Here is a 26789-nt window from a genome sequence, read left to right on the forward strand (position 1 = left end):
CGCTATATTTGCACCCCCCCCGCGACACCAGCCCACCACCAAGCCAGCAGTCAGCTGCTGAGCCTGAAGGTGTTCATACACCACGTTACGTTATTGTTGTTTATACGTTGAATTGTCCGAGGAATCTCGCTTAAATGTCCGGAACGGAAGGTGTGTGCCTTTGGAAACCAGATCACAGGAGGAAAACGAAGATAGACGACTTTCGAGAACACGTGAACAAGAAATATAATCTCAAATTAGGTGAGCAGTGCTGTACTTCGTGAAGTAACGTTAGTTGACAGTCGAACATTACTGTAAACAGTTGATGCAAGATGCGCTAGACAGTTGAAATACAGAATTAGCTCTCGTGTTTGTTCAGTTGATACTATAGGTAGATACTCTAGTATCTGAGAAGATGATATAGTTTTACTTAGTAATATTGAGAAGTGGAGGCCTACAGGTAAAGGACTAGCGTATAGACATAGCAACTTCGACCCCGTTACTTTGGTCAACATTAATGTTATAATATAACTTTTAAACTCGTTTTTTATTGATAGGCAATGCGCCAGTTACGAGATCACTGAATTAAGGAAATGCAACTGTTTGCTGACGAATAACAGTAATCCCAGCCATTCTTAAACTGACGAAATATGACTCGAAATGAATGTGGCTTTTTATATTAATTTCTTATGGAAGTGCTTAAGTCTTCTTCTTCTTCTTCTTTTAACGTGCTTTTATTCCCATTTTTTTGTATGGGGTAAGCACGTTGCTTAAGTAACCCGTACAAAACCCCACCACCACTTCTGTTTCTAACCGTAATGGAGGCCATAGGTAGGCTGTTTGCAGACATACTTTTCCCATGTTTTAATATGTGCTCTGAACGTTTCTGACATTTGTTTCGTGAGCAAATAAATACTTTTGAAGATAGTGAACCCCACCCATATCTAATTCAAGAGACCACAGTGGGGAAGCGGAGTTTTGGGTGGGGGAAAGCACAAACTGAGTGAAATACAAGGACATTAATCTCAGTGATAGTTCTCACTCATATTAATGTAAGTTCATGGATAGATTTCAAACTTTGTCATGCGCTTGGGCAAGGACCTGGTACCTTAGGTTAGGTTAGGTTAGGTGTGGTTGGTTAGGTCATTTGCCAACAAAGTGAACATTCAGTGCACTCATTGAAGCATAGGAAAATTATATTTTCACATCCAGAATGCAACAATGGTTTAAAGTAAACTTTTACCCCATACTCCAACGGTGTGGGTTTTCACTGGTGTTCCTTTTCTTGGACAGCCATAGGGCAAGTAGTGAGTTAACCAAGGATTTATGACAGAATGTCAGATTCAACAGAATCAAAAAAAGAAGAATCCATCAGTTCCTGACCCCAGATTCTATTCATTTTTTATCCCCTCCCTAGAGGGCTTTGTAGGTGATGATCAGGATGGGATGCTATGGTACTACCTTAAGAGAACTCGGCATCTCAGGCCTGAGTGTCGACACCTCTTCGTTAGTACCGGCTCGACCAAGAAAGAGGGGTCCAAGAACTCGTTCTCATTCTGGCTTCGTGAGACCAAGGAGAGGGCGTACTCTTCGTCTGGGCGAGAGCTCAAAGAGGTTAGGGGCATCGCCACATTGTTCTACCTTTGGGACGTTTCCCACAAGTCCTTAGACATGTTTTCCTTGGGTCCTGTGGTGGCTGCTCAACAAGTCGTGTAGCCCATAAAAATTTTTTAAGTGATTTGTATTTTTCCTCACGTACAAACTTAAAGGTCTAACATTTACAGCCCACCTCAGCCACCCCTCATTGTGGTACCTAGGCCAAAAAGCAAAGTGGCGAGCAGACCGACGAGTGGGTGGGGCTTCCCCCTTACCGTCGGTAGTTAACAACCTTGTCTGAAAGTTAAACTGCCATTTCAGCTTGCATTCACGAGCTAAATCCCTGTGTAAAGACCTTCAGATTTGTGTTAGGAAAAGTATAAATTACTTTAAAAATTTGTTATTTTTTATATGTTGCTTAATCAAGTCGACTCCTGAACATTTGTCATTGTTTGATAGTAAAACTTCTTGACATCCGTGGTGTAAGCACATGTTTTGATTTCCTTTTAAACCTGTAGTTAGAGAAGGTTGTCAACACAGCTGATTTAGCGTGGAACTCGGTTTTACCTCGCTTTGTTTGCAAAACATTCCATATGAGAATTGCAAAGCCCTTAGTCCTATTGTCGCAGCAGGGACGATTTTTTCCTTTGCGTAAGATGTTTAAATTAGGTCTTTATGTTTGCCTTTTGTTGTTCATACCAGAATATGAACCGTCATCTTTTATGGAGGAGCATTTCTATGGAAAGCTGAATATGGTCACAGAAGCTTGACAATAAGGTGGCGAATAGCAGGGTACTGTCCACTCACCTGTTTGTAATCCAGTATAGTACTTGTTTCTTTGACTGCTGTCTTGTGCAGACATCTTGTTCACTCGCCTCTTTTGTTCATTTTGAAGGGATGAGGTTTGTAGTTTTTATTTTCCCTGGTTGGATTTCTCTGCTGAAAGGTGCTATTGGAAGAAGCATAAGTCTCTTTCGTGCTCATGATATTTCAGATGACCCTTCACTTTCCTCATTCCTGGACCGCCTAGCTTTGGCCAAGTAGTTTTGGGTGCCTGATGCTTCTGCTGTTCTTGCTTTTAAGGTCAACTTTATCTTCCTGTTTAGTGGTTCTTGTATGCTGAATAGAGGCTATGGTCAGAATTTCAAGGTTTTAGGTTGTGAACTTCCATCAACACTTCAGGAAGGTCAGAGAGGACATTCATGAGGACAGCGTTTGCGGGATGCCACTATTCTTGTCGTGCTGAGTTCAAGGTGTGAGCAGCACATTCTCACTGAGTTTTGTGACCACCCCAGTTATGATGGGTAATGGTTAGGTGATGCCTTGATCAACTCAAACTTTGATGACTGACATCATTAAGCTTCAAGTCCATCACCGTCAGGCCTAGTAGCCTCATCCTCTGCATCCGCACCACATCCAAGTGCATGTGTCATCATGACCTCTCCATCAGTTACCTTAGAGACGGAAAGTTGCCCTAAAGTCAGAATCCTTTCTCAGCCTCTGGATAGCCCCTGGTGCCATTACGCCATCCCCAGCTTCAGAACCTGTTAATTCTGACATATGGACACTTGCAAGCACTGAGTCGGGTATAATACCCATTCAGAACCATATGGGATACTACCTTTAAGTAAGCATACCTTACATCCAGTTTAGTAGGTATTAGAATTACGTATGTGAAGTAACTTACTGAAAGTTGTAAAAATGAGAGTGTGAGTTGTACATCTGGTTGACCTATGATACAGGACTATCAGATATACATTGAAAACGAGTGCTTTAGAGAATTTAGATAACAGGGCAGTCAGGCATAGAGCTTATACGTATATTGTGCACTCCTTTCCATCTTTTGTGCTTAGCCTGGTGATTTTGTTTTTGTTTTATTGTTACTTGAAAACAGCTGAATATATATACACATAAATTACCAAAGGTTTGCTTGTGTGAAATGATACATTTATTTTGCCCTGACTACTTAAAAAGTTTGAGTGGGGTAGCCTATTGTTATGAAGTTCTTTAGTAAGAAATTTTGCTTGCTAGTGTTTTTGGGGGGGGGTGTTTTTTTAAATTTTGTACTATTTGTTTATTGCAATGATGTATGCCTCTTATTTCTTAGGCTTTTAAATATAAATATATGTTTAGCTTATGTTTGCTCATGCCTGCCAGGGTTAGGCTAGGATTTTGGTGAAGGTTGGCTGTTAACTAAACCCATGTCCACAATTTGGACATATCCACACACTTCTTCAACCTCCTTGTGCAGGTCAACAATGTATTACTCTGTATTTGTTATGTATTGGTTTTTGTTTCAATTTCTGATAAAAACAGCCAGGGCATTTTATACTTCTGTAAACAGATTTATAGAGAAAGTAAATACTTCAGAAAAATAGACTATCATCTGAGTCATAACCTCGGGAAAATTAAATGAAATCAATACTCCACACACCCAGGTTGTGAGTTTAATTTGGAATTATTTATAGCTCATTTTTTTCTTTTCAGGAGATTACCATGATCTCTACAAGTGGTCTGTTGACAAGTACAGTGAATTTTGGGAAACTTGGTGGAGTTATGGACAGTTCATATACTCTTCACCGTCTACCCAGACTGTTGACACATCCCTTGACATCACTCAAGTTCCTAGATGGTTTACAGGAGCCAAGTTGAATTTTGCTGAGAACCTCTTACGTTTTCAAGATGAGCGGGTGGCACTTTATGCAACAGGTACTTGTCCAATATTTGTCACAATTTGATTGAATTCAGAATAGATTTCTACTGGTCATTTAGCGATATTGATGTTAGATAAACTCGCTAGGTATTTGAAAATATTTTCATTTAGGATGAATCTGACTCAACTGTTAAAGATAGCTATATCTTTGGATTGGCAGGTGAGTCGGCATTCAAATAAAAGAAGATAGCCTGGCTGACGTGATTAAATCTTTTTAAACTAGAAGCAATCTAAATTACTGAATTGTTTCCATATATTTTGCATAAGAAACATGAATTTTTTTAGAGTAATTCCAACCAAATGTTTCTTGGACGAATTGCTGACCACATTTTGGCAAATGCTCCCAAGACCTCACAAGCTGTGTGTGCCCACCGGAATGTGGAACTATAGGTTGGAGTCTGTAAAACTGTTTGTTTTCTGAATCCCAAGAGTTCATTAGTATAACTTGTAAGGTGGAGGGTCTTCAGATTTTGAAAGATGAATTATCGAACATACAGTGAACCCCCGCCTATTCGCAGTTCAGATTTGCGACTTCACCTATTCGCAGATTTCTCTGTGGAACATATATACACATTAGTCGCAGAAAATTTGCCTATTTGCGGTATTTTTCATGGAGAAATATTCACAGATTACTGTGTTTTCATATAATTTTGTGACTAAGTGCACTTTTTGTGATAAAACTATTAAAATATTCAGGTATAAGTGTTTGCAGAGGGTTTTTTGGTGTTTTTAGCTATCAAAATAGGCAATTTATAAGCATTTTTAGAGGGGTTTTAAGTATTCACAGATTTTAGCTATTCACAGGGGGTAGAGGTACACATCCCCTGCGATACCGGGGGTCGACTGTATTGCTAAAAATAAATGCTTCTGGAAGAAAATGAATGAATGAGGCAGTATTTAGCTATAGTATTTCACAAGTTTATGAACTTTGTATGAAAAATTTGTTTGAAAGCAATATCATTTTAATCGTGCTATGAAAAATTTGTTTGAAAGCAATATCATTTTAATTGTGCAGGAGAGGGTCAGAAAGGAATCAGCTCTACAACATACAAACAACTGTACAAGAATGTTGGTAGCTATGCTCGGGCCCTGAAAGGATGTGGAGTGTCAGCTGGAGATCGGGTGGTTGGATACATGCCGAATTGTTCGCAGACAGTAGAAGCAATGCTCGGTACTGCTGCTATTGGAGCTGTCTGGAGTTCTACATCTCCAGATTTTGGAATAACAGTAAGGATTCTTGATTATTCTGTTATATGTGAAAGTTTAATTGCGATTTAAGGTAGTATAGAAATTTCAGTGTTTTTGTGAATTACAAACCCTTTTATTTAGTCTTCACAAATGAAAAAAAGAGTGCTGATTCGGTTTTACAAATCAGCAAAGTGGTGAATAGGAGCAGCTATGTCTTACTTACCAAAACTTTGTAATCTGACTTTTCCTTTATATATTACTTTTATAGCTGACATCATGTCAAGTCCTAACTGTCCTTTAACTTCACCTTCATTTCATATCCCCTTTTAAAATTAATTTTTTCATCGCAAACAGTCAGCCATGCGTTTGCCCACATTCACAGAGTCTGCGTTTCCAGACGCAGGCATTTGTCTAACAGTCAGAAGAAGAATGATAGTTTAAAATGCATGTGTCACCAGGAGCTACAGGTATTCATCATTCACCCAACTCATATTCAATAAGTCTGCTGTGCTGTTAACAGCTGTGTCCAGAATTCCATAGCTTGTTTTCAAGATTGCTATTTTCCCGCATTATTCTAATCATTTCATAATTTCTTAGCTAATTTATTCATCTTGTTATTCTTATTTACTTCATTCCTTCAATTGATATTTATTTCTTTTTCTCAAGTGAGATGTGGAATTTTACACTTAAGCAGGTACTTCCTTTTCTGGTATACCTTGGTTAGCCATTCTGGTGATGGTAATTAGTTAATAAAAACCTTTTTTTTATGAGGATACATTTCTTCAGTGTGTTAACCATTTTCCATTGTTGATTTTAGTAATTTCAGTGTTTTGTTTATTTTTACACATCCGTAAATTTTGGTGTCGAGTTCGTATAACCTCCTTTATATATTTTCATTATGGTAACCAAAGAGTAACCTGACCGCCATTTCTAGTTCCCATTGTATTTCTGCTATATTGATAATTTTGTGCAGTTTTTGCTATTTTTGGGACTGCAGCACTATGCATTGTCAGGTCACTACCATAATAGTATTATTGATCTGTCTTCCGATCTTTGTATGGGCTGTTTTCTTATATTTGCATTATCATTTCATTGCTTTTGTACACATTCTTGTTAATTTTGCCAATTTATCAATATGTCAGTGAAATGATTGCATTTATTACCTGATAATTTTGCAGTTTCAGCTGATTATAGTGGCAAGTACTTATTCTCTTATATGACATTTATTCCCTTATAATACAGTATCACATTTTCCTATACAGTGCATTGTAATTATTGATTTTTATTACTCAGCACTTTGTATATTGTGTATGACAGTGATCCTTTTGTGCCTTGTGATTTTCATTATTTATGTAAGTGATTTGCTTTTGCGGTGTGTTTAATGCACAGCACTCACTGTTTCTTGTTCTGGGTTTCAACAAAAGTTTCAAGGTTTTCCAAGTAAGTGGTCCCATACCTTCGTAAGGACCTAAACCCCTTGCCCAGTCGCTGCTGCAGTTAGGTCTGTTCATTCAGCCTTACTGGTGACATGTGCTATCAGTAAGGCATGCAAAACCATACCCAACTCTTCCCAGGCTCTAAGCCAGTGGTCATATTTACTGAGAAATATCATGTTTGGATCTGTGGATGAATCTTGCCTAATAGGCTTACATTCTTTTTGACGTAGGTGGGCACCTTTGTTTGGAGTTATGACATTTACAATATGCCACCAGGATATTATTTGTTCCAAGAAAGTAATAGTACCTGACACATCAGACATATTCATTGTTTTGAGTTCAGCTACATTCCTTTCATCAGTCTTACAACAAACTGTACATTCTGTCTTTCCAAATTAGTAGGAAAAAGAACTTTCTCTGACAGACCTGGAGCTAGTTTAACATATTGATCACGTTCTTTTGTGTACAGTTCTTTCAGTGGCAGAAGCCTTGCTTTCTCATGAATTTGGAAGTTGGAGGGTGGAGGTATTACAAAAGTTTGAATGGGATTTTTCTGACTCAATTATTTTGTGTGCATTTCAGTAAATGAACTGAATCAAAAAGGAAAAAAGTGGCACACTTGAATCATAGGGATTTGGAACGGAGGAGGCAAGTTTGCTACCACACATTTTCTCAACATATTTCTGTTAACCCTGTTGTTGCCAGAGATTAATAATACTACAATGTATCCTATGTCATGGAGGAATGCCAAAACTTTGTGTCACCTCAAGAAGTGAATCTGCTGGAGTGGTGATATGATAATTAAAAAATGCATAGTTGAACACAATTCCCGGAGCAAACCCTTGGGTATTAGTGAGCTCTTGGTCAGACCAGAGTGTATGGTGAAGATGGTTGACATACTCTGTTGTCACATCTGTGTAAATGGGAAATTGAGACCCAAGGCAGTCATGGTAGGACAGGAGAAAGAGCCCTCCTATCCTGAGTCCTTTATATTCTATCACTGTGCCAACAAACGCTATTCTGGCTGAGACCAGCTTTAAGAGAACTCTTGGTAATTGATTGGTTTGTCTTTGAGGACAAACAGTGGCTGCGCTGTCAAAAGTAACTTTTAAAATAAACATGGAATTTTCTGGGTAAAAAATTACTTCCTCTAAGTTAATATGAGTATTTTTACCCTGGTCAATGTAACAGAAATTTCTGTTATAAGGCAAGTGTTACCAAATAGCTATACTATGAATGATAGTGACACTTTGTTTTTTATTTTTTTTTATTTAATAAATTCACATTTTAATTCAACTTTTTCAGGGAGTGCTTGAGAGATTTTCACAAATAGACCCAAGTGTCCTGTTTACTGTTGATGCAGTTGTTTACAATGGCAAAGTTCATGAGCACCTGAGTAAAGTGAAGAAAGTCATTGCAGGCTTGAAGCATTTGAAGAAAGTTGTCATTATCCCTTTTGTTCACAAGAAGGAGGAAATTGACATATCTGATATCCCCAAGAGGTAAGTGTTTTGTTACTGTAATATATTTGTAGAGTTTAAAAATCCATGTTGTTGGAAGTTATTTTTCACAGCTCTTTAAACATAATTTATATGTTTTTTTAGTTGCCACAATTTGTTGGCTGAAAAAGTTAATTTAAAATGAAAAATTACTTACTATACGAATTGTCGTTTTTATTGCTCTTTTCAATACTATTTACCTCTGTAATTGGATGGAGAATAAAAATGTACTCTTTTGCAAAAGAACAAAAGCCTTACTTTCCAGATATAGGCTGTTAAGGATTTCTTCACAGATGATGTTCACTGACAGTTAGTAATAGAGTAGAGGTCTGATCTGTTTATTCGTTTGTACTGTATCACTTGAAAACTCATACAGCAGCAAGCCCCTCCTCTTATGAATATTATCCACTTCTTTGAAAGTTGTTAGTTGTTCAAAAGGCAGTTATCCAAATCTGCCATACATTTTTTTTTATGGATTTAGGAGTTTCCCACTAGATATTCTTTAATTCTTTGCACTTCTACTACCGTTTTTCCTTCACGGTCATCTCTTGCGAATTTCTTTTTTTATTCTCTAATGCTGCTGGGCATTCCACATTACTTTCATTTCCTCTGAAAGAGAGAATCCTTTATTAAAGTCCGAGGACTTCACCATAGAGTATTCTGTGTTGCAGCCATATGGTAGGCAATATGGCTCCTAAAACAGGAATTTCTTTTCCCCTAGTTCAAATTTTAAGTACCTTTCTCTGGTCTCTCAGTCTTATTACTTCGTCTCAGTGAGAGCATAAGTTGCTGGTCACATGGGTTCCCATGGAATATTGATGTTTTATGTTGATGCTGTGTAAGAGGCAAGAGGCCTCTCAAAATGGGGAAATATCTTACCCCCAGTTTGAATCTTAATACAGTAAACGTCCCCTATTCGCTGGGGATGCGTACCCCCCCCACGAATAGCTAAAATCCGCGAATACTTAAAACCCCTCTAAAAACACTTAGAACTGCCTATTTTGATAGTTTAAACACAAAAAAACCCTCAAAAAATGCTTATACCTGAGTATTTTAATAGTTTTATCACAAAAAGTGCACTTAGTCATGAAAATATGAAAATGCAGTAAGTAGTGAATATTTCTCAGTGAAAAATACCGCGAATGGGTGAATTTTCTGTGAATAATGTGTACATATGTTCCACAGAGAAATCTGCGAATAGTGAGTCCGCAAATACGGTGGGTTTACTGTATCCATTCTGTCTTAACTCCGTTTTTTCACTGTCTTCAAAATTAGGAGGAGATACCAATACTGGGATTGGCATTCATTGCTTGAGGTCAGTAGTGGGAGTTGTGGTGGTTTAGTTAACTACCAGATGATGTTTGGACCTAAGATATATCAGTGTGACTTTTCATGCTGATAATTCAAGAGTGGAACTACCCCAGGGGTCAGTGTATGGATTCCAGGGGTGGGTAGACATTTTGGGTAGGACTCCTGCCATTCTGTCTGGTTTGCAGAATGGCGACAGTGATTTTCTTGTAGTCTGTCCAAATAGCTGGGTTAGCTATACTTTAATTTTCCCACTCTAATTACATAAGTACTGCCTCTGTTGGGTAGGGGCTGGGTTTTCAGAAGTCACTGACTGAGATATGGACTTCCTGAATAGAAAGTGGCATCTTCCTAAGATTAAGAGGCAGTCTCTGTTTCAATCTTATATTTTTCTTTTAATGTTTATAAATAATTGGTAAGTCCATGGATTCTCATGCCCCTGGACCCATCAGTGACCTGGTGGCACAATTGATGACGTCAGGCATTAATAACCCAGTACCCATGGTTACCCTGTTGATTACCCCTGTATGGCAAATGCTTCTACAATGGACCTTCCTTCCTCCTATGTTTCTACATTGGAACCCTGTGCCCTCTCTTACTCAAAATGTCATAGGAGAGGTAATGGTATAAATTTGATTAATGCTTTTTGCTATACAGTATTGTGTAAGATTGTGAAATTTATACTAGACCAAGCAGGGAAAATAAAGAAACCTCTTTTCCAGTGTCTTCATCAGTGACCTTTTGGAAGAATGGGAGAAGGATGAACCTACTGAATTTGAACAAGTCCCATTCCATCATCCACTCTTCATCATGTTTTCATCTGGGACTACGGGTGTCCCAAAGTGTATGGTGCATTCTGTTGGTGTAAGTATGCTTTTCACTTATTTTTCCATGTGCTCTTTATAACGTGATCATATAATAGGTTTAAATGTTTGTTCAGAGCTGAAATTAGACTGTATGTATCTGGATGCAATCACAAAATATACATTTGCTCAGCCAGGCAAACTAGTTGAGCATTGTACTTAACTGACTGACTCAATGAGAACACTGTATTGTTTGCCAGTTGGCCCATTAGTGAGGGCGAAGGAAGAAAGGGCTAATCAAGCGCACTGGATGTGAGTGATGGAAAATGGGACACTGAATCAGTCTGTCACACAGCTTTTACCCTCAGCTGTGGTCAGCTAACTTGCACTGTGGAGTATAACTCTTTTCTCTGTTACGGGAGCTCTTGCTTCTGTTCGTGTTTCCTATGCTCTGCTAGGGACCACGTTTCCGTGTGTTTGCGTGCAGTGACTGTTGCCACAAAGTCGGAGAGTCTGTACCACCTTGATGCCAGGTGGATAAGGTCAAAGTTAATTGTGCAGTTTGGGGTCCCAAAGATGACCTTGCGGGACATTGTGCACTTAAAGGACAGGTTGTAGCCTTTTATGGATGAAGTTGGAAACCAAAGCAGTAAGTTGTTATAGGGCCAGTTGAGAATGACAATGACAAGTTCCACCGGTGAAAATAAAAAATTGTTTGAAAATGTCTAAAACATTTGGTTTTTTACATAGACTGCAACTGAATGATGTTAGTAATGTTGATTTTACTGAATTATAGCCATGACATGTTTTGTAATTGTGACCTAGGGCAATGAAGATACACAAAGGGCGGGCAAGAGCCAGTCACTGTAAAAAAAAAAAAAGGTGCAAAATGACAAAATTGTACAATTGGGCTCTCAGAAACCGCAATTGTGTGTGATGTTTTGTTGTTGTGTATTCTTGGCTACAGTGGATGAATGTGCATCAGAGGGACTAAGTTTCTGTTCAGTTACGTGGTTCGGCACTGGCTATGACGGGGTAAGCACTTAGTACCAGTACGACAATATTTAGAAAAATATTTTTAAATTTCCCGTGGTTGCAGGCAGCAGCGTACAATCAGGCAGTGAGAGAGACCAAATTACAATAGACCACCTTCTATGCACATGACTGCATTTATCTTTTGGGTTGTAAAAATGTTTAAAATTGAGAAAATACAGTAAAAATATAGATCAGAATAATAAAAATATAAACCAAAAAAATGACACAAAGATGCGATGCGTTAACTGCCCTAATACTGTTTTCCTTGCATTTTAATACATCTTTATCTATTTACAGTATTAATTTATTTTTTCATTTTCAATAAGTGAGATCTCTTCTTTCTGTATTTCCCCTTACCTCATCCTACAGGTACTTCTGTACTTCTTCCTAATGAACACCATATTCTTTGGAAGCTTGAATTTACTGTAGTCAGTGGGCCCTGTGGGCTTGTTCCATACGAATAGGGTTCATCTTTTGAATCATTTATAACTAACTAACTGAATTATAATAATAATAATATAATAATAATAATATAATAATAATAATAATAATAATAATAATAATAATAATAACACCAGCCCAAACTAGCTGGTGCAAGTTCTCCATCACCAGCGAATGGGTTTGTCCGTTCGTACATATGCTAGGCACATGATTGTGTTTATCGTTTGGGTTGTAAAAATGAAAAAGAGGAAATACAGTAAAAAATAAATGAAAATAGAGTAAAATATAAATTTTACAAATCATGAGCGTAATAACACAAACCAAAAGAAGCTGTAGTAAGTTCTCTGATGCCAGCGAATGAGTTTGTGCGTTTATACATACCTATGCACACGATTGTGTTTATCTTTTGGATTGTAAAAATAAAAAATGATAAATGCAGTAAAAGTATAGATGAGAATGGTGTGAAATATAAATTTTTAAAGATCATAAGTGTGACAACATGAACCAAACCAAGCTATAGCAAGATCTTTGATGTCAGCGACTGAGTTTGTACATTCATTCTTACCCTACGCACGTGATTGCGGTTATCTTTTGGGTTGTAAAAATAAAAAATGAGATAATACAGTAAAAATATAAATGAGAATAGCATAAAACATAAAAAAAATCCAAGATGAAGAAAATGGGAATCCTGACAGCCCTTCACTTAACATGTAAATGTGCTTAGTTGCAAATTCCAGCTCTTCATTTGGAAGCAGCAGAGATGAACTTTCTTGTGTAATCAACAGAATTACCCGTACCATTTATTTTGCCATTGCTTCATGAAAATTTCAATTGATTTTCATTTAATACTTCTTTCTTATTAACCAATTTGTACTGATGTACAGGGTATTTTAAAGGTAGGATGAGGTGGTTAACTGTTGGGTTAAGTGTATTCTAACCTAACCACTCTGTAATGCAGGAAAATCACTAATCCGGCGCCCAGCAGGTCCCAATGATGCTGGATCAATGATGGCCGACCCGTAATATATACAGAATTTTTTTTATTTTTAACTAAAACTCCACATTGCCCAATCACCAATTACACTGACTGCAATCAGTGTAGTCATGTAAAATGTGTAAAACATTTTATATGACTCTCCCAGATTTATTGTTTTTATTAACTATAACTTAATAAGAGAATTTGGCACACAGTATGTTTGTGACTAGTTAAGAGCTAACTTAAGCCATCCCTGGTTAAGTTAAGAATATTTTCTCACTGGTCTGGTTAAGGTTTTTGATAATTTTCTCGAATGTTTTACTGCCTTTATGCAGTCTGTGGCTAGAATTTTTGTTGTATTTGTGATTATTATAATTATCACTAATTAAAATGTTCCAGGGTACTTTGATTCAGATTGCTAAGGAGCATGTACTGCATTGCGACCTAACAAGAGATGATGTCTTCACTTATTATACAACAGTAAGTATGAAAAGATATTGTTTGTCTTAGGCAAATGAAGCTACATGTTTATTTAAAGTTTTAAGATAGACATATCGGTTGTATCTACTCTTAGTTACTCAATAATTGAAGATATCGAGAGCCAGAAATAACTAAAAATTTGGTTTTAAGATTAAGAATAATGTTAAAGACCAAGGGTAACAAAGAAAGGAGTTTTCTGTACAGCTGCTGCAGCATACTAGATGTTTGAAGTATTGCACCTGATTGCTTTACTGCATGTTAATCATTTCATTCCATCCGTCATTTTCTTGTAACTAATGATTATCCAATGGTTACTGTACTTATAAATTACATTAAAAATTAAACAAACACTTTTGCAGGGTTTCTCAGCATTTGCAAATGTTCGCGTGTCTGTGAAAAACTCGTGTATGACAATTAGTTAGGTTCCAATGAAAAGTTTGTGCGTCTGTGAATTCACGCAGCACGAATCGCGCAAGTTCGGGGTAATGCTGTGTGTATATATATAAGAGAGAGAGAGAGAGAGAGAGAGCAATGTTGACATACAACTGTGCAAGACTTAACTTAAATCTCAGATATGATATGGATGCCATGTATTGACTGATATGTGCATTTCTGCTTGGTTGCATGGTTATACCCCTCAAAAGCAGCTCCAAAGTCTGTATACTGTATTGAGTATATTTGTATTCTAATTTTTTGGTTGCCTTGGTGTAATTCATATAAAAAATGTGGTAGTGCGGTAGGTGCCACAGCACATGGCTGTGGCTTTTGCCTTGATGATCTTGTTGTACCAGTTTGTCATACATTTATTAGTTAACCATGTTTGTTATACATTTAACCCTACCATATAAAACTAATTTTTCAGACTGGTTGGATGATGTGGAACTGGCTGATTGTTGGACTGTTTTCTGGATGTGCTCTTCTGCTTTATGATGGCTCCCCGCTCCTACCTACTCCAAATATTCTCTGGGACCTTGTAGATAAATTAGGTGAGAACTTATCTGTTCTAAACTGACTACAGTATTCAGTTTTTGCTAAGATTAACTTTTTGAGGCCACTGTCTTCCATTCCTAAATGCAATTTTATACTGCTCTTGTTAACATCTCTGGTTTAGAATTAAAACACTAAAACGGTTTGTCAGGAAATACGTAAAGTTTTTAAGTTGTACAAAGTACGCTGAGGGTGCTGTGTAGAGAACTCCTTCTGTTCCCTTGGGTCTCCTCCTGCCTAGCTGACGAACATCTTTCACTACCTGTCTTCAATTTTCAACACTCGAAAAATAAATAATAATATGAGCATGCCAATGAATAATGTTGAATATTTCAAGAAAGCTTACTAAACATTCATCCAGCTATAACTTGACTGATACGGCCAAGAGTGAATTTCACAGTTATACTTGGGTGGGTTTGTAGGCTGTCTGTTTTCTACCTTCTCAAATGCAGGCAACTCAAGTGAGTTTCTGGCTTTCCAGTCATTCTGTACTGCCATTGTGAGAGGGGTCACTTAACAGAGCGTTGGTTGTTTGAAGAAATTTCACACTAATTATTTATGGTCTGTTGTTGAATTGTTATTCTTTGGGTAATGTCATCATCTGAGAGTTCATATGGGATTTGTGAAGCAAAGAATTGTTCAAATAGATTGTGTAAGTTAAATTTTGATGGTCACATCCACTGCAAGGATTGTGTAGACCAGGCTTGTGATTTAGAAAACATGTAAGGAGGATGAATTTTGGAATATGGAGAAAATAAATGACTGTCAACTTTTTCACAATATCGGCCTTGTCAGATTTGATCTGTGGCACATTCACTACCTCCCATGGGCTGTACAAATTTGCATAGTGGTAATTTTTTGTATAGCTCTGTGTGACCTTACGTTTCATGCTACTTTAATGAATTTGATGTCATTGTAAAGCTAATGAATTACAGTTTATCTTGGTATGGGAAAAAAATTCCTAAAACCAAAATAAAACATCCATTCACGAGTTGAAGTTAACCATGATGGAAAATTTTTTGCAACTTTATTTTTAATTCACTAAAAATCACTGAACAGAGATACGTAAATTTTTTTTTATATGGCACAAAATTAAAATAAATTGTCTTTCCTGTGATGTATAATTCATTACCTTTTTCTGTTAGGTATGATATGACCAAGTGCAATGAAACAAATGCAAAATACATGCACAAGTCATAGGTTATTGGTAAGCGACACCTGTTTATGTAACTATTTTTGTTTTAAATCATGAAAAATGGGTAAACTGAGCTATCTGATTTCATTGCGTATTGAGAAAGCGCAATAATATTTGGTTTTGATAGCGTAGTTGCTTGTTTTGTCCTCAAGGAGTTACCTTCCATGGGTCTGTTAGAGCTCCATGGTGACGAAACAAATATCAAAGAATTCTCTTTTAGTCGGTCTCTTGGCCAGGTATTGTGTCATAATGATAAACACTATACCATGTGATGGAGTACATAATGAACTCAAAGATAAGTGGGCTCTTTCCCTTATCTTACAGTGAAGCTGTGCCCAGGTTATTTCCTTCATCAAACCTGACTGGTAAGAGACCAAGGAAGCCGTTACCTTTCATTGGTTGATTGAAAACGGATTCAATTCTCGTCAGTGCTCCACAATTCAGTACTTATAGGAACACCAAAAGAAGCAAGTCAAATGCTTAGTTTTAAGTCCCAGTTAAAATTTTAAACTTTTGCTATTGGTAGATAATTTGTGTGATTGCTGAAAAACCAGCTTCTCTTGTTAAACACATAGCCGGTGTTAAGTTGTAAGTGCAGATTGTTAGTTGTGAAAAGTGCAAATTGTTTTTAGAAAATTTTTCATTTCAATTAGGTGCTTTGACTAAAAGAAAAGTTCCACAATGTATCAGTTTAAGCTTAGACTAGACAAATAGTGGATGTTGTCTGTAGCCTATAACCTAGTATTACACTTCCATAAGTGTGAACTAAATAACTAAATAAATTAGAGTAAGTAAAAACCTTTTATGAAAAATCATATTATGGGCCTAATGCAGTATCTTAGACCAAGGATCCGAGGATTAGGTAATAGCAATAATCTGGGAAAGATAAAACGGTAGCCTAGTTATAAGGCTACACATTACTAAAATTTGTCTTTTTTATATAGCCTATACACTTAAGCGAGATCTAAATAATCCAGATTAGGCAGTACAGTAAACCCCCTGTATTTGCTGGGGATGCATACCACACACCCCCCCCCCACGAATAGCTAAAATCCATGAATACTTAAAACCCCTCTAAAAACATCTAGAACTGCCTATTTTGATAGTTTAAACACAAAAAAAAACCCTGTAAAAATGCTTATACCTGAGTATTTTAATAGTTTTATCATAAAAAGTTCATCTAGTCATGAAAATAATATGAAAATACAGTAATTAGTGAATATTTCTCAGTGAAAAATACCGCAAATAGGCGAATTTTCTGCAAATAATGTGTATATAATTATGTTCCATAGAGAAATCTGCGAATCAGTGAGTCCGCGAATCTTGAGAACGTGAATAGGGGCGTTCACTGTACCTTATATTCTTAGGTTAAGGTATAACCCTTTACAAAACTTCCCATTATTGGACTATGTTAGCTTAGACCAGGCAGCCCCCTCAATGTGGGACCACTTTGATGCGGTGAGGGGGGCTCTTGAAACCCCAGGAATTTGTTCCGCGGTTTGAGTCCAAGAGTCTCATATTTATAAATATATACTTCTTTGGATTAATTTTTGTGAAATTTTCCACTCTTGCTCAAATTTATTAGACCCGTTGAATAGGAAAAGATATAATAGCTGGGATTGGGTTTATATCCATGATTTAAACAAATAATTCTACTAATAAAAGGCAAGGAAGAAAGTATGATAGGTTGTCACCATTCCATTTTAATGTTTGCTTGAAAACTGTTATTTTGCATTGTGTTACTTAAAAAATATAGATGAAATTAGTAAATTGTTTATTGCTATATAGTCTTATATTTAGAATTAGCAATGGGTTAACCGAAAAGAAACATGCATGGTAACGTTTTTTCCAGCAATTTGCAAGTATATATTAAGCATGAAAGACTAACTCTAAGAATCTTATTTTTGGTTCAACAGGAGTTACAGTATTAGGAACCGGGGCAAAGTGGCTTGCAGTATTAGAAGAGAGAGGAGTTAAGCCTTGTGAAACTCACAACCTGTCTTCATTAAGAGCAGTTCTGTCCACTGGGTCACCTCTTGCTGATCATTCTTTCCGTTATGTATATAATGATATCAAGAAAGATGTACTACTTGGATCAATATCAGGTACAGTATAACTTTTTTTTTTTTAGCATTTTTGTGTCTGTTTTCTGTACAAGATAGGGAACAAGGTTCATAGTCCTTTTTAAATATTTCCAACTTTTTTCACATGTTTCGAGGAGTAATGCAAGTGTGCACATAAGTGTAGTTGGCAAAAATTCATGCCATACATTATTCGGTCAGTTCTCATTTTAGTCCGAATATCATATAATGAGTGTGATGTCATCACAGAAGTCTAGCTAGCCAGGCAGTTGCTACTTGAAGAATAATCCTGTAAATGTTAATTGGCTACAAGTTGGTTTTGTGTGATTTTTCAGGCTTTATAAGTTACTCCCTAGAAATATTTCCTTAGTGCTCACCTTCTAAATTCCTGAAGCCTCACAGCTTAATCTTTTAATCATCCTTGTGGAATTCTTGTTGTGAACAACCTGAGTTTAGTCAGCCATGACCCTCTCAGTCTCTCTACTTTTGAACAAAATCAAGAAAAAGAAATTAGAAATAAGGATGGAAATTAGTGTTTGCATCTTGCTCTTTTTTTTTTATCAGTCAAGCGAGTATGCAGCATCCTAAGTATCATTTGCGCTGACTCTTTTAATGGAGACTATTTTGTAAATTTGGCTTTATTTATTTAAATTTAGAAGTCATTGTCTTGTTTAGGTGGCAGTGGCGCAAAGTTTTCATACTTTTTTAAAATTCTTTTCTCAGTACTATATAGTTAATTGCCTTAGGGCAAAGTACTTACCAACTGGGAAGACTATTTTAGAAATTTTAAATGATGACATTAAGGTAGATAACCTTATGGGTTATCTGAAAGGATCTGGTAATTTTGAGGAGATATATTAATAAAGGTTTTAGTTGCATTTATTTTATATACTAAGTATGTATTTTGAATAGGAAAGTTTAATATATACTTATTTTTTATTGGTTCTGTCTAATATTCTTCATTTTTTACGTTCATATTTTAACACTGAATTTTACTAGTATGTCATCATTCATGTATTCATTATCAATCATATCATTAATTTATATATTTCACCTTTATTATGGCGCTGAATAATCCTGATGGGTTTCGGCGTTTGGTCTTCAAGACCTAAATTTCTTAAGCAATCATAGAGAGAAGACTTAATGTTTAAGGTTCAGTGAAGATCAAGACTCCAGGATTAGTATGGAAGGGACAAGGATGAACCGGGTAGAAAATTTAGGTATATTTTGGATGGATAATATATATATCTAAATGCAAAATGGTAATGAATTACTTTGGTATTTTTACATGCTCAGACTATGCCTGGTACTTAATAAAACCTGGCCATAGGTACTATTGTTCATCTCCTGTGCTTATGTAGTTCTGTTTATTTTTATGGCCTAATATTTTGATATGCACTGCTGTTTTTTCTTCACATTAGTGCTCAGTTCCAGAGATGTCCTTGTTATTTCATATGTTGACACTGACTTTGTGATACACAGTATCTTTCTAATTTTAGTTAATTATCTTGTTGTAACTGGTTTTTGACATCATTGCTTTTCCAATTTTGAACAGGAGGTACTGATATAATTTCGTGTTTCATGGGAAGCAATCCAAGTCTGCCTGTGTATGAAGGAGAGATTCAGTCCAGGAATTTGGGAATGGCAGTTGAAGCCTGGGATGCAGATGGGTGCCCTGTGTATGACGTGAGTGGAGAGCTGGTTTGCACGCGACCTTTTCCTTCAATGCCAACTCATTTTTGGAATGATGACGGGGGCATCAAATATACCAAGGCTTACTTTGCCAAGTATGTTGGTAATGAGTTTTTTTTTTTTTTTTCGTAAGAAGCATTTTTAGTCTTGATATTGAAATGTTCTAACAAACTAACTACAATCCTATTTTATTTGTACTACCTACTATGATACTGTGCGAACAATAGGCAAGAGACGTATGCAATTTCATAATGAGGCAGTATGTCCCGCCAGAGGTGAGCTCCTTATTCGCAGTGTCCTGAATGGAATTATTTCCATGTCTGTTATGCTGTAGATATGTTTTGGCAGTAGTATTATCTGCACTTGTTCTCTTTAGGTTTCACACCTTATTCTGAAAAAACTGCACCTTGATTTTTATTCTTAACGGTGTTAGGAAGTTGTTGTGACATCAATTTCATCATTATGGTGTGCTTAATCAGCTTTCCCTCTGTGGCATTGGATATAAAATGAGATCTTTCCAGTCTCCTCTATCCAGTGCTCTCTATGCCTGAACTCCTATCTGTTAATTGATTACTAATGTTAGTATTTGCAGGTAGCAACTTGGCGCATTAAAAAGTGTACTTGTGTTCAAATACAAGAAGAGAATGAGAGTTCTTGCATTTAAGAATCAAGAACTACACCATTTAAAGCCCTCCAGTACATTTCACCTGGTCAAGGTATACAATTTTCAGATAGGTTTTTGTTGTGGCTTCATGTTTGTCAGTTACTGATTGTAATGTTTTGTAATCTCTTTCAAGAGACGTAAAGTTGTGCTTTCTCCTTTTTGAGTGTGTGCTACTTTTTTGATGCACTTGATTTTCATGAGAGAAGTTGTTGCCTCTCTAGGCTATATTGTGTGAATATCTTTTGATGCTATTTGCTGTGTTTCAAGTAGTATGGTACTATCTCTTTTTTGGTTTATGCTACTTTTTTGATGCAAGGGATTTTTGTGAGAGAAGTTGTTGTTCTTCAGGTTCTAGTGTTTGAATACATACATATATATATATATATATATATATATATATATATATATATATATATATATATGATTATCCATAACATCAATAAACTAAGCTCACGAGCCTCATTTAATTTATAATTGAAAGACGAGACTGCTGCCAAGCAAGCCACATAAGTCATAAAAGAAATTGGAACCTAAGTACCACTGTGCCTAAGGCCTTACCTGGGCAGGCTAACTGCCTTGCATACCAGTGTGTTTTCCCCAACTTCCCAACTCAGCAGTGACCCAGTTGACAGCATTTCATTCAAATTATCCTTTCTGAGTGAATGTGATAGAAATAATCAATTGAAAGACATGGGTTCGATCCTGATGTGAGTCAGAAATTAATTTTTGTTCCACATGTGATTGTTTGTTGATTATTTCTAATATATATATACATGTGTGTGTGTGTGTGTACAGGCAGTCCCTGGTTATTGGCGATCTGGTTTTACGGCGCTTGTCTAGCCACGACAATAACTGGATTTTCACCGCTGATATGTGCCGATCCCCCACTTAACAGCGGCTCCAATCCCCGGTTATTGGCGCTGATAAGTGCTGTTATCTCCGATTTTCAGTTATCAGCAATTTTTGGTTATTGTCTTCGTCATGCCGTCGGGAACAGAACTGCTGCCGATAACCTGGGACTGCCTGAGTATATGTATATATGTATATACACCATATGTATATATGTGTGTGTATATATATATATATATATATATATATATATATATATATATATATATATATATATATATATATATATATATATATATATATATATATATATATATATATATATATATATATATATATATATATATATATATATATAGAAAGCATAAATTATAAATTAAAAATCATAACTGTAACAACACACAGCAAAACAAACTCTAGCACGTTCACTGACTCCAACAAATGAGTGTGTGTGTACATACATACCATACACACACAAGTGTGTTTATCTTATGGGTTGCAGAAATAAAAAAAATGAGGAAGTACAGTAAAAATATAAATTAAATAGCATAAAAATAAGTGTAAAAAATCGTAAGCGTAACAACACTAACATAACAGCTCTAGCAAGCCAGACATCTGCTTAGCCATCTCCATCCATTAAATACTACATCCCCACCCGTTCCCATCAAGGGAAACTGCTCCCCAGCTCCACCCACCTTCCAAAACAACCCTTTCAATGACCTGCATTGGTGTTCTCTTGGTAACTGTATTTTGTCATTTTTCATTTCTAGCATTCTCTGTAAAGCCAATGCTAGAATTTTATATGTAAAGCTACTGGTAAGGATGACTGCATTATATTTATCATAATCATATTTATCATGTTTGCTGAATATTTGTTAATGATGCTTGTAACTCTTAGGTTTCCTCGTACTTGGACACATGGAGATTATGTATGCATCAGTTCAAAGACTGGAGGAATAACGATGTTAGGGCGAAGTGATGGTACCCTCAACCCAAATGGTGTGCGATTTGGAAGCTCTGAAATATATAATATAGGTAATTATATATTATTCTTCTGTGGTTTCAGAATGCAATATATTTGTTCAAAGAAGCTTATGGTTTCATCTCTATCAAAGGTTGGAACAAGCTTACTATATTTGGTTTTGCCTAGGGTAAAGACTCAACATTATATGATCCTAAGGTTCTTGCTGCTAGTGGGCCCACATGTAATAGCAAGTTCCCATTATTTTTGTTTCATTTTATCTCTAAGGAAGGGCAGTGCCTTATGCAGTACATGGCAGACTGCGCTGAAGGTTAGTTGTATTAGTGTCACTTTGCTGTTTTCCTTGGTCTGCCATTAAGGACAGTTCTTTCGAATGAGCCTTAGGAGATTCCAGAGATGTTATTTTTATGGACAAGGGTTACTCATGTCCTGCTTTTCATGTACAGTTTTTTCTACTTGGCTGTTTTTATTAAGGGGTTCCTTTTTTATATGATTTTAGAGGGAAAGTATTTTGAATGCACTTTTTGAGGAGAAGAGTTGCATACATTATTAAATATCACCATTTTTGGTCCGTAGGCTAATTTAAGCTAGATTATAAATAGATGTATAACCAATAACAAATACAGTAGTTGTGTTACACATAAATTCTTAATATATATTATATTATTGTCTGGTACCACAATATAAATTTATGTTTGCAGTGGAACAGTTCGAAGAAGTCGTTGATAGTCTGTGTGTTGGTCAGAGAAATGCAGCCGGAGAAGAACGCGTTGTTTTATTCTTAAAACTCCATCCAGAAATATCCTTGACACAAGAATTTACAAGACGCATTGTGGTTGCTATACGAACACAGCTTTCAGCGCGCCACGTCCCATCTGTTATACTACCTATAGCTGAAATTCCAGTAAGTATTTGTTGTTTTTGTGGATTTTCTATTCTATTACTGAACTGACTTTAGAAAAGAATGAAGCAAGATACTCATTGATGACTAATCTGCTGTTCATTGGTCATTAATCATTTGTATTTTTCATGCTACCTTTACCTTATATCTTTTTGACAGGCTCATACGAAGGGCATTTTGAATTTACAGCATGTTGGAGACAAAAGTATATATTTTTTGTATTTAAGACATTTTAAAAGGGAAAAAGTATCGGCAAATATTAAATATAAAAAGTGAAAGATGGAAAGATCTGGAAGAATTAAAGTAGAGGACAGTAGAGGAATGTGCTTACAGTGGCACCTCATGACTGTTAACAGCTCGAAATATGAGATTAGATCTGCCAACTTTTATAAAGACAACTTTTGACAGTCATAATAAACCTCTCCCAGGCAGCACCTACCCAGGCGGAATATAGGGGTATTTTGATGTGTCGAATGTTGCAGTTTTGAATGTTTACTCCGAACTCGTCACCAATCAGAGCTTATTCTAACACTTGACAGCCAGTCAGTTCCTGATGACTGTGGTATGGAGGGGGCTGTAGCAAAACAATGAAAGCCATCTTATTTCAAGGAATTTTGTGGAAAAAAAAACTCTCGCTGCCTGAAACCTTGCCATATAGTGTCGCATCACAAGAAAATCCCAAAATGCAAGTTTTTGAAGGTCACAGAAAAAAAATTGAGAATGCAAGTTTTTCGAAAAATTCGTGAAAAATCATAATAGTGTGTCCTCTTAACGTTGCACTCAAGGGTTGCACGGAACCTCACTAAACTTGTAAGATGCTACATCTTACACTAAAGTATCCGTTCTCAATATATGTACCATCTTTCACCGTGGTGTAATATGAAATGTCAGCGTTGATGTGGCTAACTGCCTTATTGATAGCTTCATTAAAATATCATCTGGGAAAATTGATGATTTAGTGAATGTGAATGCAATCTGTTAGCCACATGAAAATTTTTCATATCTTTCACACTTGGAATCGTTGGTTTCCCTTAACTCCATTCTCTCTTAATCTAGGCCCGAGTTCGAGTCTCCGGACGGCCAGTGAAGAATTAGAGGAATTTATTTCTGGTGACAGAAATTCATTTCTCACTATAAAGTGGTTTGAATTCCACAATAGGCTGTAGGTCCCGTTGCTTGGTAACCAATTGGTTCTTAGCCACGTAAAATAAGTCTAAATCTTCGGGCCAGCCCTAGGAGAGCTGTTAATCAGCTCAGTGGTTTGGTTAAACTAAGGTATACTTTGGTACATGGAGGAAAGACGGGAATTCAGTGAGATGTAAAGATATAGCCAAGGTAGATTAAATTAAGACAGAATACTAACTCTCTGGCACACACTTTACACTGGCTGGTAGGACTTCTTCATTCTGTGTTCAAAATGGAATAAATAGTGGACTGTATGGCGCATTTGGGGATAGTGTTTTCATGGATATATATACCCAGCATTGTTATATGGAAGTTGTTAAATACTCATTCAAAATATCTTTCTTTTTTACCGTTTTTTATTAATTTTTTTGTTTTTGCAGTACACTGTCAGTGGCAAGAAAGTAGAAGTTGCTGTAAGGCAAATGATCCAAGGAGAAGCAGTCAAGAATCGCTCAGCTCTTTCCAACCCTGATTCCCTTGACCTTTATGCAAACTTGTCAGAGTTACAAGGATGGTAAAAGTTTCTTGTGGCAGTGTTATATCACTCATTGTAGAGACAAGCTTCATTGGGCATTTTTATATTTTTGTAGATAATGTAGGTGATCTATTTCTTGAAATGGAAGCTTTTCCTTCCTCAAGTTCAAACCAACAAGAGTGTTACTTCCGCCAGTTATGATAACAGTGTTTGTTGGCTCATGTGATATAAAGATCTTTATACAGTGTACAGATAAATGAATCTCATATTGAACTGACTCAGTGGAAATGTTGATTGCTTCTGTTGCTAATGGTAATTTTAGGAAAGGCTCTAAGATATTTACTATCGCCAGATATGGTTATGCATTCCACTTTCGTTTATGGCTCTTCTGCCATACCTAAAAGTTTCATTGCACAAACAATAGTGTTGTCATATGCAGTGTTAGATAAGGCCCTTAAACCAGGTGTTCATTATTAGCAATTTTGGCATGTGTAAAGAATTCTTGTGTCAGCTTACTTATAGCAAGTGACAATAGTATTGGTTTTCTGCATCAAGGGTTTATTTGCCTGAATTTCAAAATAGAGTATTTTTTATACAAGCTTTTAGAATCTCTTTTCATGTTACAGAATTAAAGTTTTAGAAAGTTTTTTTTTTTTTCGTATATTTCAGTAAGGGACAGAAAATTCACGCTCTGAAATTTTTTGTTTTCCTTTCCAGATATCTCCTTTCCTCTTGCTTTCCAGCAACACTGTATCGTCTAACTCATACTTCCTCTTATGTTTTTGATGCAGTATTATTCATTTTCTGCTTTTTCTTCTGAAATTTTCTGACTGAGTCTCTTTAGTATATGTTTAAGGGGTGATTAATCTTAAGAACCTTCCTTTTCTAAAACTTTCAAAATGAGATTAGATTTCATTCGTATATATTGCTTTGATCATTATACAGATAAATTGCATGATCGCAAGGCAGAAAATTGTTTTGATTATATTAGGGCAGGTCAGTTCTATCTTAGTTCTGGTTTATATTATTTGTTTTTAACTTAACAAATAGAATTCAAGGTAAGAAATGAATTATGGAATCTGTTGGTTTAACCTTCAAGAAATGTCTTATTTCTACAAAATCAGTTTGAAAGGCTTTGGGACCAGGAGGGGAATGAAACCAGTTATTCCTTTGTAGACTTGGTTAGATACATTTTAGAATATTTCCAGAAAATTAGATTTAAATTGAAAATTGCCTTTTCTGGGTAAGAATAATTTTACCATACAGGTTTGGGTAAGGTAAGATTACTATTTTGCCCTCAAAAGCATAGTTGTGCTAAAAAGTGTGCATTTTGATTTTTTTAACTAAGCCAAAACAAAGCATAATTTTGTTTCATGTTTGTTAAACTGCTTTCTTAATGTGAGAGACAGCTTTATAGTTTGCCTTTTTAGAAAATTATTCTTAATGGTCTTTCACCAACCTGCTTAGTGAATTTTGTCTGGCTGAAGCTCTCTTGTTCAGTGAGAAGGTAGAGAGAGAGAGATCTTGACGAAGATTCATCGAAGTACGATTCAAAGATGACGCATAGTGAAGTGTGTTGCTGTTACTAGTAAACTTTGTGATTGCGAGTGAGATTCTTAATTTTTCTTATTCCTGCAATTAAGTTGAACCAGTAAAAGATTTGATGTTTAACAGTAAAAACATGATGTTTAAGAGTCAAAACATGGTGTATATGTTGTTTAAACAGATTTTGATAAAATCATATTAATCTTCCTTGTTTTGAGTTACCATGATAAAGGAATGTAAATATTGTATATTTAATAAAAAGAAAAGTGTTTCATAAATTGGGAACTAAAACTGATAATGTGTTTACCAGGTTTTGTTATGTAATATATTAATTTTGGACCACAGATGACTATTTGAACAAGGTTACAGTTTATGTGTCAGGATAGTCTTTCAGCTGTGCAATATAATTTTAATTTTTGATTGTAGTTTTGGTAAGAGTCGCTTGAAATTATGTAAAAAAAAAATTACGGTATATATTCTAGTATAGTTTTTATTGTTATACCAATATGAATCATGGTTTAACAGTAAAAATATATGTAAAATATTTTGTCAATTTTGATGATAAGCTTCAAGAATAGAGGGCAGGATGGAGCAGAAAGTGATAGCGCCAAGGAAATTACGAAAACTCCATCTGAAGATCAGAAAGTAATGATAAGGAGGTGGAGATGGCTTGCACGTGTCCTCAGCACCTCCCAAGAAGAATGGTATATAATATTGTCAGTGTTATGGTGTTCGCTCCGGGGGTAGTAACCCCGGCATTGTGGATAGCTTTTTTCTCT

General features: G+C 36.1%; 1 protein-coding gene across 1 annotated transcript; it reads left to right on the forward strand.

The window, feature by feature from the left end:
- The first annotated feature begins 45 nt into the window (after nucleotides 1–45).
- Nucleotides 46–26789, forward strand: LOC136848869 (acetoacetyl-CoA synthetase-like). Its single transcript, XM_067121707.1, has 12 exons — nucleotides 46–240; nucleotides 4063–4284; nucleotides 5304–5515; nucleotides 8218–8414; nucleotides 10442–10583; nucleotides 13374–13454; nucleotides 14317–14440; nucleotides 17553–17741; nucleotides 19273–19504; nucleotides 21821–21957; nucleotides 22606–22808; nucleotides 24371–26789. The coding sequence occupies exons 1-12, from the start codon at nucleotides 135–137 to the stop codon at nucleotides 24506–24508; spliced, it is 1983 nt and encodes a 660-aa protein (XP_066977808.1). The 5' UTR covers nucleotides 46–134; the 3' UTR covers nucleotides 24509–26789.

Source organism: Macrobrachium rosenbergii, chromosome 19 (genome assembly GCF_040412425.1).
Source record: "Macrobrachium rosenbergii isolate ZJJX-2024 chromosome 19, ASM4041242v1, whole genome shotgun sequence".
Taxonomy (NCBI): domain Eukaryota; kingdom Metazoa; phylum Arthropoda; class Malacostraca; order Decapoda; family Palaemonidae; genus Macrobrachium; species Macrobrachium rosenbergii.